The sequence below is a fragment of the Salminus brasiliensis genome, chromosome 23 (genome assembly GCF_030463535.1).
Source record: "Salminus brasiliensis chromosome 23, fSalBra1.hap2, whole genome shotgun sequence".
Lineage (NCBI taxonomy): Eukaryota > Metazoa > Chordata > Actinopteri > Characiformes > Bryconidae > Salminus > Salminus brasiliensis.
Window position 1 is genome coordinate 12,960,996 of NC_132900.1, and position 20,037 is coordinate 12,981,032.

The 20,037-nt window shown below is 40.1% G+C and overlaps 1 protein-coding gene across 1 annotated transcript; it reads left to right on the forward strand.

The window, feature by feature from the left end:
* Positions 1-977: 977 nt before the first annotated feature.
* Positions 978-13,422, forward strand: LOC140546216 (uncharacterized). The gene is made up of 12 exons (XM_072669448.1): positions 978-1,135; positions 3,191-3,331; positions 4,583-4,643; positions 7,032-7,126; positions 8,142-8,371; positions 9,777-9,903; positions 10,078-10,259; positions 10,338-10,460; positions 10,767-11,036; positions 11,718-11,817; positions 11,911-12,079; positions 13,124-13,422. The coding sequence occupies exons 1-12, from the start codon at positions 978-980 to the stop codon at positions 13,328-13,330; spliced, it is 1,863 nt and encodes a 620-aa protein (XP_072525549.1). The 3' UTR covers positions 13,331-13,422.
* The last annotated feature ends 6,615 nt before the right edge of the window (positions 13,423-20,037 follow it).

Consider the following 20,037-nt stretch of genomic DNA (forward strand, 5'->3'; position numbering starts at 1 on the left):
AATCACAGCCTTCCAACTGATGCATTTTGATATATCAATACAACCCTATTATTGGTGTTATTATAATTTTTGTTATCAATAACAACCCCATTTTTAAATGATAAATGTGCAGTACTAGTGTACTGATGTGTACTGATGTGAATACTATGTGATTGACTTCTTGGTTTTCTCCAAGGATGTCTCATTTACCGTCTTTCATAGCAACCTCTCTTAGCGACAGTGGCGTGTGGATGCAGCCTACAAGAGTAAACTGGGCAGTGAATGGGGAGGGACTTATGCTATAGACCAAATCAGAATCTTTGTAAACAAAGAGGCTGAGGTTACTTCTGGGTGGATAACTCCCATTCAGTCAATGAAACAGACTGAACCATATTCATACTCATATACTCTGTCTAACAGGGGTAAAATGTGCTGTGCAGTCCCACAGGATACCACAGAAATACTGTACAGTGTTGTACTCAGGTCTTTTAGAAGTCAGGGATGGAAAATGTTAGCACCAGATTTGCTAGTGATCTAAAAAAATTGATATGTATTTAAATAGCTCTTTTCACAGCTAATATTGTCACAAAGCGGCTGGGTCCATGATCTAAACACTATATATCAGTATTTTATTATATACTCACAAGCCATGTCTATCTAGTATATAATAAGAGTTCTTCAAAATCAGGACACATTAATTATCAAATCAAATCTTGAGCTGATTTACTATCCCAACATGGCTGCACTGCACGCTACTTTTCCACTGTGTGTTCATACCAGTCATCACTTAAACTATTGAACTGTTGATTTCACCATTAAAAACATTATTGTGAGATAACAGAATTAATGAATGTTAAAAAATAACTCACAAACACAAATCGCAAATGACTAATATAAACACACACATGCCAAGTAAATAACACTGTTCCAGTGCTGACTTGTTTTACATGCATTTCCTGTGGTGTAATATAATACTGTACTGAAGGACAGAGCTGTACATGTTGAACTTACAGGAGTCAGTCTTCAGTTTCCCTGCTAGCAGCCAGAGCACGGTTGAGGAAGAAGAACACTCTTGCACAACTGAAGTTGTCGACGAAGAGCCCAGAGCTGCAGAGGCCCCCCTCAGCTGCCCCAGCGACACCAGCTTCAGGCTACAGTACGTTTTACAGTATGCTACCTTGCATTCTGTGCGTGTTAGGGCAACATTACTACACTGTGTGTATTAGTGGCTTTTAGTCCTACTCATGGAGGCTTCGCTTTCCCTACTCTAACACTAAAATAATCAAAATCAAAGATCTAATTTTCACAGCTCTTAGCCATGGCATGTTTGGTGTCCCATATTTGCTTCTTAAGGTGTAGAGCTATAGGGCTAATGTAGCTATCATATAACAGGAGCTTATAGCACTGTGAAAATGCCATACCAAAATCTTTACACACACCATGTCAAGCTGTTAAACAATCACAACTAGGCCATCTATAAAAACAGTCAAGTTTTCAGTCAGGTTTTCATGACCTTTAGTCATTTTTATAGTTGATGTAACCACATAAGTAAGTCTATATGATATAGAGATACAGAACAGCATAATGTGGTTTGAGGCAAGTGTGCTATGTAGGTTAGCGGTTTGCACACAAGTATAGTTACTGTTTATTTGCTTTATTTGACATGCCCCCCCCCCCCCCAAAAAAAAAAGAATTAATATCAAAATGTGGAGTTTACATTTACAAACACATTAATCGATCAATTCCAACAAATATACAAATAAATGTTCTTTACAAATTTCTATTGTTATAGTTTATATTATGTAAATTTATAATTATATTATGTGTTAAATTCAGAAAAAATAGGAAATGTACTATAAAACTACTGTAGAAGAATATTTTTTACATTTAAAGTAGCTTTATGCTAGATTTGATATTTTCTGTTTCTGGGTTCCTCATAGAGTTGGGAAGTGGAATTCACACTTTGAGCCACTCCTAAAGACAAACAGGATTACACGTGTGAGTTCTTTCATCTGGAAGAAGCATGTTGACTGAGGCGTTAGAGTTATATATTACAGGATGTTGCACAATATTACACAGCGGCATGCCAGAGTTACACAAGAGTTACGTAGTGCAGTTAGTACCATCCTGAGCTCAGAGTAGCAACAATGGAGATGCTGCTCTCCTTTTTACAGGTCAGTGGAGCATCAACATGTTTTTTAAGGCAAGCATGCTGCATAGTGCTGCTTTAAGTATGTTATTCATTCATTTTGACCAGGGGTATAAACACATCAACCGTGTATCCTCAGTGTGAAACTAAATAGGCAGAATTTAGATACCAAACAAGTCTGATTTAATACATTTAGGGTAAGCGGAACTTTGTCAAGTAGATTTTTCTGCTGACTAAAATGTGAAACATGTTGTTTCCAAGAACAGGAACTAAGAACCACTGTTTAACACTAAGCCTAACCGGATGTTACAACTGTTTTAGGCTCTTGAAAAAAAAGAAAGTTTGAAAGGCTCTAATTCTTGAAGAAATATGTGTTAAAATAAACATGACATAAATATAAAAGGTGTTGCTTTCAATGTTTTCTTAATAATTCCAAAAAAACAAACATGTGTGTTTTTCACTATTTCTTAATAATATCTTAATAAATAAATATCCTAATTTAAACACTGTAATAATATTGTTTGCATTTACTGTATTATTACCAATTGTTTGTGCAGACACACTCTTTGCCCACACCAATGGTTACTTAGCTGACTATAAGCTTTGCCCAGGACTGTATATCTGTCTAAACCTTAAACATGATCGTCTCTTCCCATTTATAAAGACAACCATCTATCAATTCCACTTAGAGAATATTGCTCTGCTACCAGTCTTTCAATTTCAATGTATAAACATCTTGCGGTCAACAAATCGGTCCAGTCATAACTCAAAATATTAACTAGGGAATAATTTAGATTGATCGTTCTGTCCAGTAATGTTTAAACCTTAACAACAGGCTTTCATTCAAAGTTCAATCCATAGGGGCTCAGCAGAAGGGTCAGTGATGATGGAAGCTGTAAGCTGAGAGTGTGTATCGTGAGATGAAGCACACACAACTGCTTGCTTGTCTGCATGTGTGATCAGATGACTCATGGTGTGTGTATCAGTTTCCCAATGGAAACAACAAGTTCCCTCCACTACCTCCTCTGTCCATTTTTTCTTCTGACCTCTACGCTGTTATAGAACCTCCGGCCAGACGTCCTGCACGAGCCGAGATGATGAGGAGGGCAGTGCAAGTGTGCAAGGTGAGGTAGATGACCATGAGGACTTCCTGGCACAGTTTACTGAACAAGTGTCATCGGAACATCAGAGGACATCTGACAGGTAGGAGCTCTTCTGTGAATTCCACACATCAACACATCAGTTAAAAAAAAGTCCAGGTTAGCGTGAGCTCATAACTTCAGTGTGAGTGGCAGGGCTACAATGTTGTAGACGAAAGAGCTGCATTTCTTTCGCTGCCTTCTTTCGTTTTGTTAATCAATGGTCAGGAAACCACATGACCACCACAGAGCAGGTATATTTGGGTGGTGGGTCATTCTCAGCACTGCAGTGACACTTATGTGGTGGTAGTGTGTTAGCAGTGTGCGTTGCGCTGGTTTGAGCGGATCAGACACAGCAGTGCTGCTGGAGTGTTTAAACACTGTGTCCACTCACTGTCCTCTCTATTAGACACTCGTATCTAGTTGTAAAGTCATCTTGTAGATGTCAAGTCAGAGACAGAACCTCATCTGTTGCTGCACAGTTTGTGTTGGGCATCCTATAGTCCTTCATCAGTGCTCGCAGGACATTGTCCTATTCTCAGTCCAGCAGTGATGCTAAGGAGTTTAAAAACTCAACATCAGCACTGCTGTATCTTATCCACTCGTACATTTACATTTAAGGCGTTTAGCAGACGCTCTTATCCAGAGCAACTTACAAAAGTGCTTCGCTATTCACTCAAGGATAACCTCAGCTAGTTCGAAAAGGCTAAAATTCAAAGATACCTCTAAGTTTAGACTCTACTAAACACAAGTCAATAAGGTGACCACTCTGCTATTCGCTCAAGTATTCTCGGAAGAGGTGGGTCTTCAGTCTGTGTTTGAAGACAGCGATCGACTCTGCCGTTCGGACACCCAGGGGAAGTTCGTTCCACGACTTTGGTGCCAGGACAGAAAAAAGCCTGGACGCTTGTCTTCCGTGGATTTTGAGGGATGGCGGGTCGAGCCGAGCCGTAATTGAAGCTCGAAGGGCTCTTGGTGCGGCTCGTTTTTTGACCATTGCCATCAAGTACGGACTACTACTTACACTACTTACTACTTACACTACTGACACCCCACCACCATGTCAGTGTCCCTGCAGTGCTGAGAATGACCCACCACCCAAATAATACCTACTTGGACCTGTGGGGTCCTGACCATTGAAGAACAGGTCCGGAAGAACAGGGTGAAAGGAGGCTAAGACAGTATGCAGAGAAACAGATGGACTACAGCCTGTACTTACAGAACTACAGAGTGCTCCTGTATGGGCAGTGATATTCCAAACACCGGTGTAAAATCACTGTGCTGTAATCTCTCTTCTCTACCATACATTTGTAAGGCCTGAAGATGTTGGATCCCACACCGAAGAATCTCCAGAACAGCAAATTAACAAAGCCCAGGTAACACACACTTACACATACAGTGCTGTGAAAAAATCTTTGCCCCCTTTCCAATTTCTTCTATTTTGCATTGTTGCCCTGGCAGTGTGCTTGGGATCACTGTCATGCTGAAAGACCCAGCCACGTTTCATCTTCAATGCCCTTGCTGATGGAAGGAGGTTTGCACTCAAAATCTCACAATACATGGCCCCATTCATTCTTTCATGTACACAGACCAGTCGTCCTAGTCCCTTTGCAGAGAAACAGCCCCAAAGCATGATGTTGCCACCCCCATGCTTCACAGTTGGTATGGTGTTCTTTGGAAGCAACTCAGCATTCACTCTCCTTCAAACACAACGAGTTTAGCCTTTTACAAAGTTAGCCTTTGTAATGTTGGTCCCAGCTTTCTGCAGGTCATTCACTAGGTCCCCCCGTGTGGTTCTGGGATTTTTGCTCACCGTTCTTGTGATCATTTTGACCCCACGGGCTGAGATCTTGCGTGGAGCCCCTGATCGAGGGAGGTTAACAGTGGTCTTGTAGGTCTCCCATTTTCTGATTATTGCTCCCACAGTAGATTTCTTCACACCAAGCTGCTTGTCTATTGCAGATTCAGTCTTCCCAGCCTGGTGCAGGTCTACAGTTTTGTTTCTGGTGTCCTTCGACAGCTCTTTGGTCTTCACCATAGTGGAGTTTGGAGTGTGACTGTTTGAGGTTGTGGGCAGGTGTCTTTTATACTGTTAACGAGTTCAAACAGGTGCCATTAATACAGGTAATGAGTGGAGGACAGAGAAGCCTCTTAAAGAAGAAGTTACAGGTCTGTGACAGCCAGAAATCTTGCTTGTTTGTAGGTGACCAAATACTTATTTTCCACCATTATTTGCAAATAAATTCTTTAAAAATCAGACAGTGTGATTTTCAGAATTTCTTTTCTCATTTTGTCTCTCATAGTTGAGGTCTACCTATAATGTCAATTACAGGCCTCTCTCATCTTTTTAAGTGGGAGAACCTGCACAATTGGTGACTGACTAAATACTTTTTTTCCCCACTGTAAATGCTAAATCTTTCTTTTACATTGCATGTGAAACACATAATTAAAAAGCTAAAGTTAAAACTGGAACATTTACATTACATTTACATGTAAGACATTTAGCAGATGCTCTTCTGGAGAGCGACTTACAAAAATGCTTTATTGTTTACTCAGAAAATATCATTAACTAGTTTGTATCAGCTAGGATCCAAAAGATATCTCTAACCTTTGACGCTACTAAATACAAAAGTCAGTATGGAGTCCATAATACTCTCTACACTCTGCCGTTCAGACACCCAGAGGAAGTTTGTTCCGTTAGTTCAGTGCCAGAACAGAAAAAAGCCTGGATTCTTGTCTTCCATGGATCTTAAAGGATGGCGGGTCAAGCTAAGCCTTACTTGAAGCTCGAAGGGCTCTTGGTACAGACTTTTGTAGGTCAACATCAGGGTTTTGATTCTGATGCTGGCAGCTACAGAAGCAGCTCTCAGGAGCAGATTTGGCTTTACTCAACAGGCTAGGAAAATATTTTAAAAAAACGTTGAAGTGACCTTTTTACCAATTTTAGATTATAGGGATATTTTATATAGACATGCCGAGAGAACTGAGTGCACTCAGTGGATGCTGTTTATCATTCTGCATGGAGATTTCTAACACATGCTAGTTATTTAAAGCATCACTGCAAAATCTTTTAAATAAGTGGTTGGGTTCCACTTTCAGAACGACGTTGAATACATTGGGTTATTGTTGTGTATAAAGCATTTATTGGTCAGCTTCAACTATTGGTGTCCAGTTTTATATATATATATATGTATATATATGTATATATATATATATATATATATATATATATATATATATATATATATATATATATATATATATATATAAAAACTGGACACCAATAGTTCGGTCTGTATTTGGAGAGACAGCTTTCAGTTACAGTGCACCGTTCAGATGGAGTCATCATCAGAAACACTTTAGATTGGAACAGTTAACTTCTTTGAAGGGGTGTAAATGAACGCTCTTTTTAGTAGTAGCTGCTATATTTGTATGTAGGTGTATGTGTATCTCGTCTCTATTTGCTGGTATTTAGGGGGTAGTCTCTGTGTCTATTATGTGCTGCTGTCTTGGCTAGGGCTCTTATGTAAAAAAGTGTTTAATCTCAATGTGACCACCCTGGTTAAATAAAGGTATTAAAAAAGGGTGGGTGATCTGAAACATTTAATGTTGACAAATCTGCAAATATAGAAGGGGGCCGATATTTTTTCACAGCACTGTAGATGCCTCTGTTCTTTTGACTTTGTTGAAGAAGTGTGAACAGCACAAACAGTCTATTGTGCTAATTTTGGTTATTAGAGGAAATGTTGTGCTGGTTGTTGCAGAGGCTTGTGAGTCCGGAGACAGACAGTGGTTTCAGCACTTCTGACATGAGCCGACCGCCTACAGGACTGTCGCACACACCGTGTAACCCTGAGAGGTACGTTCACGTGTGCACACCCATCCACGTGAACACTGTAACAAAGATACTAATTATTCAAGAGTATTACCGGATAGTGTTAGCTGATAGCTGTCCACTTGTTGTGTCCTCTCAGCACAATGTGCTGTTAGCAAGCTGAAGTGATTGTTGTTGGGTTAGTTTTTAGCCTTGCCCCCTCTCGCTTTTCAGTCCAGGTTGTATTGGAGGGAGCGAAACAAGGAAATGTCTGTATAAATTTATGACTTTCTAAAACTGTGCTTTGTACATGTTGATAGTATTTCAGGTGTCATTTTTTAAGGAAAAAGGGGGGTATAACTTAGAATACTTACTGAATTGTCCCCTGAATTGGCCACCATCTCAGAAAGGCTAGACCATGCTTCCCCAACACATGCTAAGGCCATCCACCACATACTGGTCAAAAAAGTAAATTGGTTCTCCTTTAAATCCCTTCTTTGATAATGTCAACAAGGTGTGGGTTTATTGGGCAAGACACCTTGAGGGCGCTAGATTTAAAAGCAAGTATATTAGTATATGGGACATAATTAAGTGACATACATGCTTCACGTGTACAGTACCAGACTAAATAACATTGCCAATCATGCCTGTTTTTAAATGAGCTAATTTGCTTATCTGCAGTAGAGCTAATGGTAATACAGGCATGATGCCACTCAGTAGTGTTAAATAATAAGCAAATGAATTAATAACTAAAATAAACACTAATGGGAACTGGAATCCCCTTGCGGTTGTACAACAGACCTGGGCTTGGTCACCTCAACACACTTTGTTATCAGTTATTTTATACACTTGTATATAAGTGTATAAAATAACTGATCCTAGCCACCCAGAGAGGGCAAGGCCACAGATTGGCTGTCGCATGAAAATGGGGCAAATGCTTAGACGGTTGCACCACTTGAGAACCCACAATACATTTTACATTGTGAAATAGACCTGCCACCAAAAATGCTTGATTCAACAATTGATCACTAAACAGGCAAAATCTCTCTTTCTCTCTCAGTTCTTCACCCTCTGATGATGTCAACAGCATGTCTAGCATGAGCGCATCTGATAACGAAGCATTCCACTCTAATCTACACACCGTTATCCCTTGGGCTGGTTGGTCCAAAATGGGCGAGTCTGAACCAGATCCACTCCCTAACTATGCGCAGAACATGCAAGAGAACTACACTACCCAGAATTCACCTGCTGGACTGCACATCGCAGGAGAGGCACCATTGTGCAGTCGAGGTAAGCTATGCATATTATACTGTACACTCAACAAATGCACACATACATGAACTTACTCAGCTGAAACCATCCATACACTTATTGGCCAGTTTTTTGGATACTTACTTGTTGTCCAGAGTACACCTTATCTTTTTCAATGCACAATTGTGTTCATCATCCTTTTCATCACTTTATCCAACTCTATGTCACTGGTCTATGTCTCTGGTCACAGGACCACAAATATGCATGATGCGCTTGTATCATCTCAACACACATTAACGTAACAGTGTTCTGTTATGTCGGACAATGTTATGTTACGTTGGATGAATCTTGCTGGACACTGCTGGACACTTGTGCTGTGCTGGTCCTATGGTGGTCCTTCTTGAGTGGCTGATACATTGTGCAGCAACAAAACAATCAAACTGGCCAGTGAGTTTAAGTACACGGTCAACTTATGTGTATTTTCATTGCATTCTGACAATGCAGACTGTCTTTAACCCTTAACAGACATTGTAATATATGGTAGACCTCAGCAAAACTCATCGCCAGCTGTTTGATTTTATCCCCATCATGGAATAGAGTGTGTAAGACTGATTATGAGTGACAATGTCATAAAAGGATATAATTTTCTGAAATCTGACAAAAAAAGAGTAGTATTGGTGTGACATGCCTCTTCAGACATTTACTTTTAAGCTACACGGAAAGCTCAGGCAAGGGAAAAAAAGAAAACATTTCATGTTCTACATACAATAACAATTATATTTTTGTTGAATGGCAGAAGCGTGACAAAAAAATCTCCATATTACCTTGAAAAGCGGATGTGACCACTCGGTTGAGTTGCCCAGTTAGGGTAAACAGACACTGATGTTAGCTCAGCATAAACACTGCACAAGATTGTGTTGCCAATTCCCTTGCTACACTAAATTGTATGTGGTTTACCTTCAGATTGGTATATCTTCAAAACCATTTAAAGCCAGTAGTCATTATTTCAGCCATAGTCATCATAGCTTAGCCTAATTGAAGAACACTGAGCATTGAACAACTATAGCAACAGCTATGTAGGTAGCTATGAACATAAAAATTTACTCCAACATGTGAGGCTGCAATTGAAGGGATTGACATATTTGCCCATGTTTTCTGTAGCACAGTAAACATTGTTGTTTTCTAGTGCTACTGTATTACAGTGAGTGGTTTGGAATGCTGGTTCATGGCTAGACTTACCCTAACTGGACAGGTCAACCCGCTGGTTGATGTACAAATTTACACATCCTGAATTAGTCATGGGGGGGTGCGGGCAACTGAAAATTTGCCAAATGAGGATCCAGGAACACAATTTAACAAATGAATGTTTGTTTGCAAATGCATTTCTTAGTGTGACTGTTAGAGGGTTCTTTCTGTGACTTGCTTTTTAATGTTGTTCCACTAGAGGGTGCCACTCTACATACTGCTCAACTGCAAGAACCCAGCCAAGAGGAGCACTCAGTAAATATACAGAGGCCTACTGCATCTGAGACGCCCACCAGAGACAAGCAGTCTCCCTGTTCCTGTCCCAAGTGAGCACTCTACTTGTCTTCTCAGAACCTCACTGTAGTAGTCAGTACTATGCAATCCATACACATCCATATAAGCAATTAAACAGTGACACAGCTGTTGTTGGTTTGCCTCTGTACCCAACTGCCTTCAAGTCAAGTTAATATCGGGTGTAAAATTGCTGTGTGCCTGTCCAGCAACGAGGCTATTAGTGCTCTGCGGTATGAGGTGTCTCGTCTGAAGAAGGTGCTGGAGGAGAGTCTGGGTTACCTGCCACACCTAAGTATGCGAATGGACCACCTGAGCAATATGTACACGCAGGAGAAGAGACTAAGGAGCCGTACCCGTCTCCGACACCAACACAGACCACCTTCCAAAGGTAACAGACTACTCCTGCATATCTAACGTACTTGTAGTAGCTGCCAGGGTAATGTTTTTTTTTCCTTTTCTTCCTCAGGAACTGACAGTGGAGAATCAGATCACTCTGAAAGACCCGTTTCTTTTAGTCCAACCTACATACATTATCACTCCAGACCTTCCTCCAGCACAAGGCTACATGACCTGAAATGCTCTTCCACAGGTGTGTCTTGTCCTCCGGTCCTAGATAATGCACAAACCAATGGTGACAGGTCATATTGTTACCTTAAGCTGTGGATCATGGATCATGGAACTATGGTTGGGTTAAAGTGTCTCAGGGGAGCACACAGATGACTTGAACATGCTAGAGCGGTCTTGCTTTGACAATGCCTAAGATCTAGGATCTTTTATTTCTATTTTTCCCGGTGAATGGACCAAAGGTCCAAATGCCTCACATGTATTCATGTTTACGTTCATTATGCTTCTATATTCTTGTTTTCATGAGTTTCATTCCCTTCTTTTCTTTTAGCAGCCTCATTAGAGAGCCTGTCACAGGACAGGTCTCAGTCTAAACCCAGAAACAACCATCGGAGAGCCAGTGTTGAGCCAAGCAGCCCTGGTTGCAGTGTCAGCATTGGGCCAAGCAGTCATAGCAGTGACGTTAGCATTGGACCAGTCAGTTACAACAGAAGAGCCAGTGTTGGATATACCAGGCACAGCAGCAAAGTTAGCATTGAGTCAACCACCAGTGGCAGCAGAACCAGTGCCGGGGCAGTCAGTCATGGATATAGACCACCTGGTGAGAACCTGTGTAATTCTCTTAGCCTATAACCATGTCTGAATAATTAATCACTTTTTTCATCATCTTTTGTTAAATGTATCGGCAACTGATCCACATCTATCATTTTTAAAGATTGACCACATGACTAGAAAACACAGCCGTCCACCAGCCAGCACTGGGCATTTGACCTTAGACTCATGTGTGGCTACTCCAGAGTGTTCCTCTCTATCAGCAGGGCTTTTCTATGCGATTGTGCCAGCAATGCATGCAGTGGGTCCTAAAATTCAAATAACTGAATTTACTGATTATACAGGGTGTCCGGATACTTTTGGACATGAAGAATATTTCTCAGTAAAAGACGGTATTTGTTTAGAAAGTGTTTCTGAGCTGGATGAATGTTTTCGGGTGATGATGGATCAGAGATAATGCTATGACCCAACTGCTGGTGCATGGTGATGTAATCAAAAATCAGGAAGCATCATGTTTTGATAGAAAAAAATAGGATTATAATTTGGCCTTTTACGTGATGATAAATTGTTCTTAATGTTATTGGGAACATGAATTAACATGAATAAAAGTCATATTCAGCTTTATTTAAATGGACGTCAGCTGATACTGTTGGTCATTCATTCTAGCTAAAAAAAACTAGGTGGTGTATTGTATTTTTCTGAAGCCCTCGTGTTGTATGTCACCCTATAGGAGAGAATGTCTGCTTAAAGGACAGATATTTATCACCTCATCTTCTCCATAAGCCTCTGCTCCAGACCGGCTATGGATCCTGCAACAGTCTTCCACCTAGGTAATCAGTAAATGAACTGGTTAACCAATCAATCAATTAGTCCTCTCATCCCTCAATCCAAAAAAAAACCATGCGTGTTGCTTGTTCTTTTAGTTTTAAGGTGCGGGATCAGCAGTCAGATTCTGAAGTGTCCAGCAGGAGGCGCACCACCCAGTCAGATTCAGCAATGTTGCCCAGTAATGTCTACTTTCAGCGGACCTCACCACTCCCAGCCTCAGCCTGCAGAACCAGAGGAAGGCCATGGAGACAAAAAATTAGCAAGGTCAGATCACATTGGTCTAACATACAAATTTCTTCCAAGAAGACTTCCTTTCCAACAGTTAAGAGTGAGAATGGGATCTGGATTAGTGTGAAATTGGTAGGGCTTTGCTATGATCTTGGAAATGTAAGTATTAGTAATAGATGTTGGCAGATTTCTAGGTAAGAATCTAGGAATCCTAGTATAATCACAATCATTGTACAAGCAAGGTTTGTGATGTCTTTTCTGCACTATCTGTCCAATAACATTTTTTCATTTCTACCTTTTCCATTCATTTATGTTCTGATCCATTGCAAAAAAAGAGTATTTCTCCATCCTTTTAAAATGGTTAATTAATAGCATAATCAAAAAAGCACTGTAATTTGCTCCTGGGCTCCCCCTACAGTCAGGAAGTGTAATTCATGCTTTGGGACACTCCTAAGAACACACTTTTCTGGACGATCTGAGAGATACAGATGCGTCATTGAAAGTGAAAGAAGCATGTGAACAGACCTGGTGCAGTAATATTACAATTTAGTGGAGCATCACAATGATTTTGATGCTGTTATTTTATGGTAAAAATGCTACATAGTGTTGCTTTAATATAATAAAAATAGGTTAGCATGTTTGGGTAAGGATTTTTTCTCAAATTAAACAATTGTGATTTATTGATGATCTAAACAATCAGTCTTAATTTGATTATATTCTTATTATTTAAAGTATTACATCATATCAAATCATATTGTAGTGTATTGTCACATTGTATGGTTGTATACTGACTAGCAAGTTAGCTATAACTTTACATAAAAAAACAAACAAAAAAAACAGTTTTTGTTTTAAATATTGGACTTTTATCATGTTGAATGTTCTAATAAACTGAAAATATTAACACAGGATACATGATTAGCTACTTCTTATTTTTACTGTAGCGAAGAATGTATCTAACCACAAAGTCAATGTATCGTACAGTAATTAAATATTTTGTGAATCATTACTAAATTGGTATTAATGGATTTGTATCTAATGTCCATATTGTTCATTGTTACTGAATGTGGTTTTTGATTTAAGTGTGGTCAAGAGGAGGCGATCAACAGGAGTCTGGATAAAGCCCTGGAGGCGGCTCTTTTGATGAAGCAGACCACAGACCGCATGGCTAAAACTCTATCCACAGACCTGGCCAAGACCCGAACCTACAGGAAGTTACACGGGATTCATCCTGAGCAGCCCCGCCTTGAACGTAGCCCCGCCTTGAACGTACATCACACACTTCATTAACTGCTCTTCTGTTTGTGGCTCTTTATAAAGCTGTATGGAAACTTGATGGTGGAAGTTCCGTGGCTAATCTGGGAAACTCAATGGAAACTTTTATAACAGGGTTTTGTATAGTACAGAAATCTATGCATTTTGAATAAATTATTTCCAGTGAAGTGTTTTTTTTTTGGTTTGTTTTTTTACTGAATCTTCAAATTAAAACAGAGTACAGAAATAAGTCATACTCCGGATAATCAGTAGAACAATAATAAAATGTGTAGAATGTGTAGTTCTTAATGATGTTATAGATACACTATATTTCCAAATATTTTTGGACACCCCTTCTAATGAATGCATTCAGATACTTTAAGTTGCACCCACTGCTGACACAGATGTGCGAATGCACACACACTGCTTGTCCAGTCACTGTCAGAATAGGACTCTCTGGAGCAGATAAACATGAACCTATTGGCATTATGCCTAATGCCTTGCATGGGCTAGAGGGGAGGCCTAGTGGAACTGTGTTCTCTGGAATGATGGATGATGCTCCATCCAATACTTTTGGGATAAGCTGGAGAGCTGCGAATGATGAGGTAGGGTGGTGATCATCCAACATCTTGACCTCGCTAATGCTCTTGTCGCTGCATGCAATCAAATCCTCACAGCAATGCTCCAAAATCTAGTAGAAAGTCTTCCCTGGACAGTAGAGACAGTTACTCCGACAAAAGCAGGAAAAAAACATTTATTACCCATTTTATTACAGTTGCAGGTGTCCCAATACTTTTGTCATATAGTTTATAAGTATATGTAAGGAACACAGGTGTGCTTGCTAACTTCTCGTGAACTGCAGACACTGCATGGGGTTTTTTTTTCAGTTCCACCAGCAGCTTACCTGCTTTACTTTAATTAAGGATTGATGACATAAGGTTTTCTACTAGATTGTGGAGCATTGCTGTGAGCATTTGATGGCATTCGGCAACAACAGTGTTAGTGAAGTTGGATGATCACCATTCCAACACAGTTTAATGCTGGGACCCCTCTAGCCCACGCCTGGCATTAGACACATGGTTTTCAAAAGGGTCATGTTTATCTGCTCCAGAGATTCCTATTTTATTGGCAGTACCTCTCTACAGGGATTAGACAAGCTGTGTCAGCAATGGGTGCAACTTAAACTAGTTAAATGCATTCACTAGAAGAGGTGTCCACAGACTTGTGGACGGCTATTTGTTAGTAAAAGTCAGGCACTAGGGGGCAGAATGGCTCCTTTAATTGGCACTCTGTTTGTCCAGGTACCCACATAAATAAAGTCAATGGGCTATGACTGTAACTACCAACAACAACAGCAAGCCTTGTCAATCAAACCTTGTTTCAATCAAAAAACCTAATGTTGCTAATGACAAGGGAAAGCCACCTCAACCTGCTCACCGTTCTGCATCTGAGACGCTCACTGGCTTTCTTTCATTGTCAGCAGTGTTAGCGTTCTATAAAAATATGAGGTTTTATATTTTCACTTATTTTGTCCAGGTATATTGTTTTGGAATTGGCAGATAATTTTGCCTATGTCAAGAAATAATGCAGATCTTTTCACTTTTAAGTTCAAGTAATAATGCTTAAATTATCCATCAGTGGCATACACCACTTCTCTTAAACATCTCATCTTGTAATATTTGGTAACACTTTTACAGCATTTATAAGACTGTAGATGGTATCTAGAGATTACATAATCTACAGTACATGTCATATAGATTATATATCAACATGTATAAAGGCTTATTCCAGCTAGCTTTAGTTAGTCATATGGCTGCTTTTGTCAATATTTCTATAATATTACCTCAGAAAGTATTCCAACGCTTGCTGGACTGACCCTTCAGAAAGGTCTGCATATGTTTGTCTTGGTTGCCATTAAAGGCCCATGTAATGTAGCCTCATGAACACCAGCATTTAGTAAAGTATTACATCTTTAGACTAACCTTATATTTAAGATAACCGTGGCTCCTGATTGCTGTATCCATAAAGGTGTGTTTACATTACAGTACCGTGAACTAATGATGACAATCCGAATATCCCATGGTTTAGTGGCACTGCCATGAAAATAATGCCAGCGGTTTGTTCAGTTTTCGCAACCTTTATCAACCGTTACAGCAATATCCAAAGTCTTTTACAGTGCTAATACCACCACCCAGATTCGCCACAGTGGTGGCCTGGTGGCCTCTCTGAGTGACCCTTCCTCTGCCCTCATTACCAACACAGGCTAGCATTTCTCGTTCTCCTCCAAGCCTGGTGAGCTGAGAAGACATGGCTGTGTCTGAAACTAGAGGTAGCTGACTTGATGCCTTGCTGACCCCTCTGTCTCACATGTCAGTGTTTTAGAAGGCAGTGTAATAATGATGGTCTCTGTCTTCGAATCATGAAGGCAACAATACTTCCTGTCATTGCCAAGGTGTCCACATCCATTAGCTATTAGCATGTTCGGCCAGTAAATTAGAAGCCGCCCTGCCTCAGAATCCGGTTTGAGAAGGCCGCATTTCTTATGTTTCAGATATAGCCGTGGTGGCGCTTGATGTGGCTTTGAGGAAGCACTTGTATCCATAACTGTATCCATAACTAGTGATAGAAGATGACCTAGCAAGTAGTGACAAGCTGCAGAACCCCCCTCCAAAAAAATCGATTTCAGCCTAGCAACCTCTCTCCTCTGTTTAATGTCATGTTTATGATTCACCATATGGAATATTTAAAGCAGAAAAACTAGGGCAAATTTTTTGTATCATGTTTCTCAAAACCCCCTATTTCCTCTCAGTATCATCTATCACACACACACACACACACACACACACACACCTCTCTACATTTCCTCTGGCTCTATTTGGCCCCCTTTTTTGCTCATGCGATGCTACAACCTTGTCTTACACTGGTGTGATCGCAATCACATTGAGCAACTATCAACCCTTTGTGTGTGTGTGTGTGTGTGTGTGTGTGTGTGTGTGTGTGTGTATGTGTGTGTTATTGAGTTTCTACCCCTGGTCCCTTCCCCAGTTCATTTTGTTGCTAAGTATTGCATTTCTCTTCGGTTGCCCCTCTGGCATAGCAAAAGGTGTATAAGCAGTATTCTATGGCCCTGCTTAATGTTCTGTACTGCACTTTCCCCTCTAAACAAACACACACACACACACGCACACACACACACACACACACACACACACACCTAGAGACGTGATCCTTAAGAACAAATAGCCACAGATGTATCTAAGCTATCATACTATTAGGTATGTAGAGGTACATATATATACACACACATATAGGGCATTTTTATACACACACACCTAGACATCTGATATTAGAAAAAATATACACAGTTATGCTAATATCTCCTCATGTTATGTGATGCTTGGATAGACTCTCATTGCACACACACACACACACACACACACACACACACACACACACACATACACACAGTCACATCTCTAAGGATGTGATATCCAGTTGAAATGGACACTCCAGTTGGATCAAATACACACCACAAACTACACTCTTAGTAACACACACGTGCACTAGGCCCACGTGCTTTGGATTCATAAATAAAATCCATCAGTTAATATGGGGACAGACAAGAGAGGCTGGAACTGTTTGTGTGGAGCACAGGGTTGGTTGCCTCTGATGTGTTGTTAACGTTCACACAAAAGACCAGGATTCCTGTGGGAAACATTAAGGCTCTTCTTACATGAACATGTAAACAGCACTGTTTATGTTAAGGTCCTATAGGATACATCTTTTGGTTTGTACAAATAGTAAGGATGGGACTTTCTTTGGAGGGAAAAAATTCCCAGGTGCAGTTTTACAGGCCTGTTTACCACCCTGTTATTTTTGCCTCAGAATGAAACAGCTGATTTTTCTTTAATGGAAGGCTCATATGGCAAAAATAGCCTAGTTTGGCCTAGCATAGCTTAGCACTGGCACTGCAACAAGAAATACTAACATTATTATAACATTATAATTAGCATTTATGAGCCTCGCTTACATATTCTACTGAAGTTAGAGTTGCCAACTACTTGGCTTTATACTGGACTTTGGAGCATTGCTGTGAGGACTTGATTGCACGCAGCGATGACAAGAGTGTTGTCAGGATGTTGGATGATCACAACCCCACTTCATCCCCAACTCCCTAAGCCGTCCCAAAAAGTATTGGATGGAGCACCATCATTCCAGAGAATACAGTTCCACTGCTTCACAGCTCAGTACTGGGAGGGGGGGGGCTTTTTACCTGCTAGACCACACCTGGCATTAGGCATGGTGCCAATACGTTCATGTTTATCTGCTCCAGAGAGTCCTGTTATATTGGGTGCCACTTAAAGTAGCTGAACGTATTCATTAGGAGGGGTGTGCACAAACATTTGGACATATAGTTTACTGAAGGGGGGGGCAGTGATGTATACAGCCATGTCCATAAATATTTGGACAGGGATACATTTACTTGTTTTTGTGCCTCTGTACATCGCTTCGATGAATGTGGAATGGAGTAATCAGGATGGAATTAAAGTGTGTACTTGTGATTAATATCCAGTTCAAACTCACCTCAAGTTCAGTATAAGTTTACAGTATATAGGATATTATTCTAAATTACTGCACTCATATAGTGTTAATGGAATACAAGCAGTGTTTACCTCAGTCTCTGAGAGCCACATGTCATCTTCATTATTGTACTCTATAAAATCCAGAATCTAACCACAAAAACCCATAGTAGGTTTTTAGGCTGAGAAAGCTGTCAATCAAAAGTGCTTGTTATCTGTTTTTGTCTCAGCTAATGTTGTAAGCCTGGTCACGGTTGCAAAAGTGTGGATTCTTTGGATTCTGGAATCTGTACCAGTTTTGTGTTTGGAAGCAAAAGGAAATATATTTTTATAGATCTAAATTTGATGAAAGGTTATTGTTGCTTGTGGTCTTGTTTGCTTTACGATTTTCACATTTTATGTGTGCAAGTATGGTCCTATGATCTGAACATTCAGCTTACAACATAATGCAACACTCATCTTTAATACTACTGCTTCGTAAAATCCCTTCACTGATTGTTTTTCTAAACTCACTCTGGGCTAACTATTACTGGTAGTCAGAATTTACCTGCAAAGGGGTCAAAGAACATTGGGAGAAAGAAGCAAGGTTCTATTTAGTTGTGAAAACTAATGGCATAGGAACCTCAGCTTCTACTATCAGAAGAAGATAAGGAGAAGGGAAGAATAAGGAGAAGGGAAAATGGCCCAACTGCACTTCATAATCAACTGATTAAGATAACATACACTGTATGTCCCCAGTGGTGCAACCTAAGTTGCTAATTCTATGCCTCATCAGATTTCTTTAAAGGCTAAACGGGTTTGATACCCGGACTTGGTAAGCTGCCACTGTTGGGTTCTTGAGCAAGGCCCCTCACACTCTGCTCCCCAGGCGCAGCAGCAGTGGCACTGCACTGATGGCTTGTTAAGTGAATTACTTCTTGTTTCCTTTAAAACAATTGTACCTGCTGATTTCAGGTCTTTCTGTGGCTCTCCATGTGTGGTTCTTGGCTCTTGGACCATTCTTTTGATAATTCTTTTCACTCCTATGTCTGAAATCTTGATGTGGCCAGTTAATGGGGAAATTATGTTCTTTCTACTTTTGGATTATGGCCCCAACAGTGCTCACTGGAACCTTCAGTAGTTCAACAATTCTTCAGAGAGCTCACAGGTTTGGCACCTTGGTAATGAGGCACCTTGTTATAGGCCATCAGTTGCAGCAGCTGATATTAATTTGCAATAAGTGGCAGGATTGCTTTCTAATTACAGATGGATTTCAGCTGGTTTTCCTTAGCTTTGTGCACCTCTCTTTCTTCATGTGTTCAATATTTTTTCCTGTTTCATTGGTCATTACTACACATAATTTAACTATCTATAGTTTGAAATATCTTGACATGTGTGTATTAAATGGGTTGTTACCGAATTATATGCTGTGATTATGAGTTATCTGAATTTCATGTCAATAGCACATTTAAAAAGAAAATTGAAAATTAGTGATGTGATTGTCAGTAGAATAGGACTCTCTGGAGCACCCTTGGGAGCAGGGAAAGCACTGAAATCTGCAGGGCAGGGTGCCTTCAGGACCAGGATTGAGAAACACTGGGCATAAGGAACGCAGTTGAACTGTGTTTACTGGTGGTGCCCCATCCAATACTTTTGTGACCTCAGTGACAATCGCTGACAGTCATGTTGCTGCATGAAATCAAATCAATGCTCCAAATTCTAGTAGAAAGCCTTAAGTAATGTCAGCATTATTATCATGATTTAGCAAAATTTTATTAATTTGCTTAATGGTTCTAACAAATAGTATAGTTGAGTCAAGTCAAATTTATTTGTATAGCGCTTTTTACAACTGTTGTTACAAAGCAGCTTTACAGAATTAGTCATTAGTAAAAGACAGAAAAAAAAGAAAAACTCCCTCAGAGCTGGAAACCTTGGGAGGAACCAAGACTCACAAGGGGGACCCGACCTGTCCTCTTCTGGTCAAAACTATTTATAAATTATTGATAAAAGTTACCAAACCATCTATACTGTTGAACTGCTCTGATCATAATCATAATATATTAATCATGGTGTAGTAGAACTTAATATAGTCATGGCGTTGATGGCCACAGTAATGATAGTGAATAGTGATGATATTAATAGTTGCAGATAGTTAAGTCCATTTAGGCTTTAACATGGTCATTA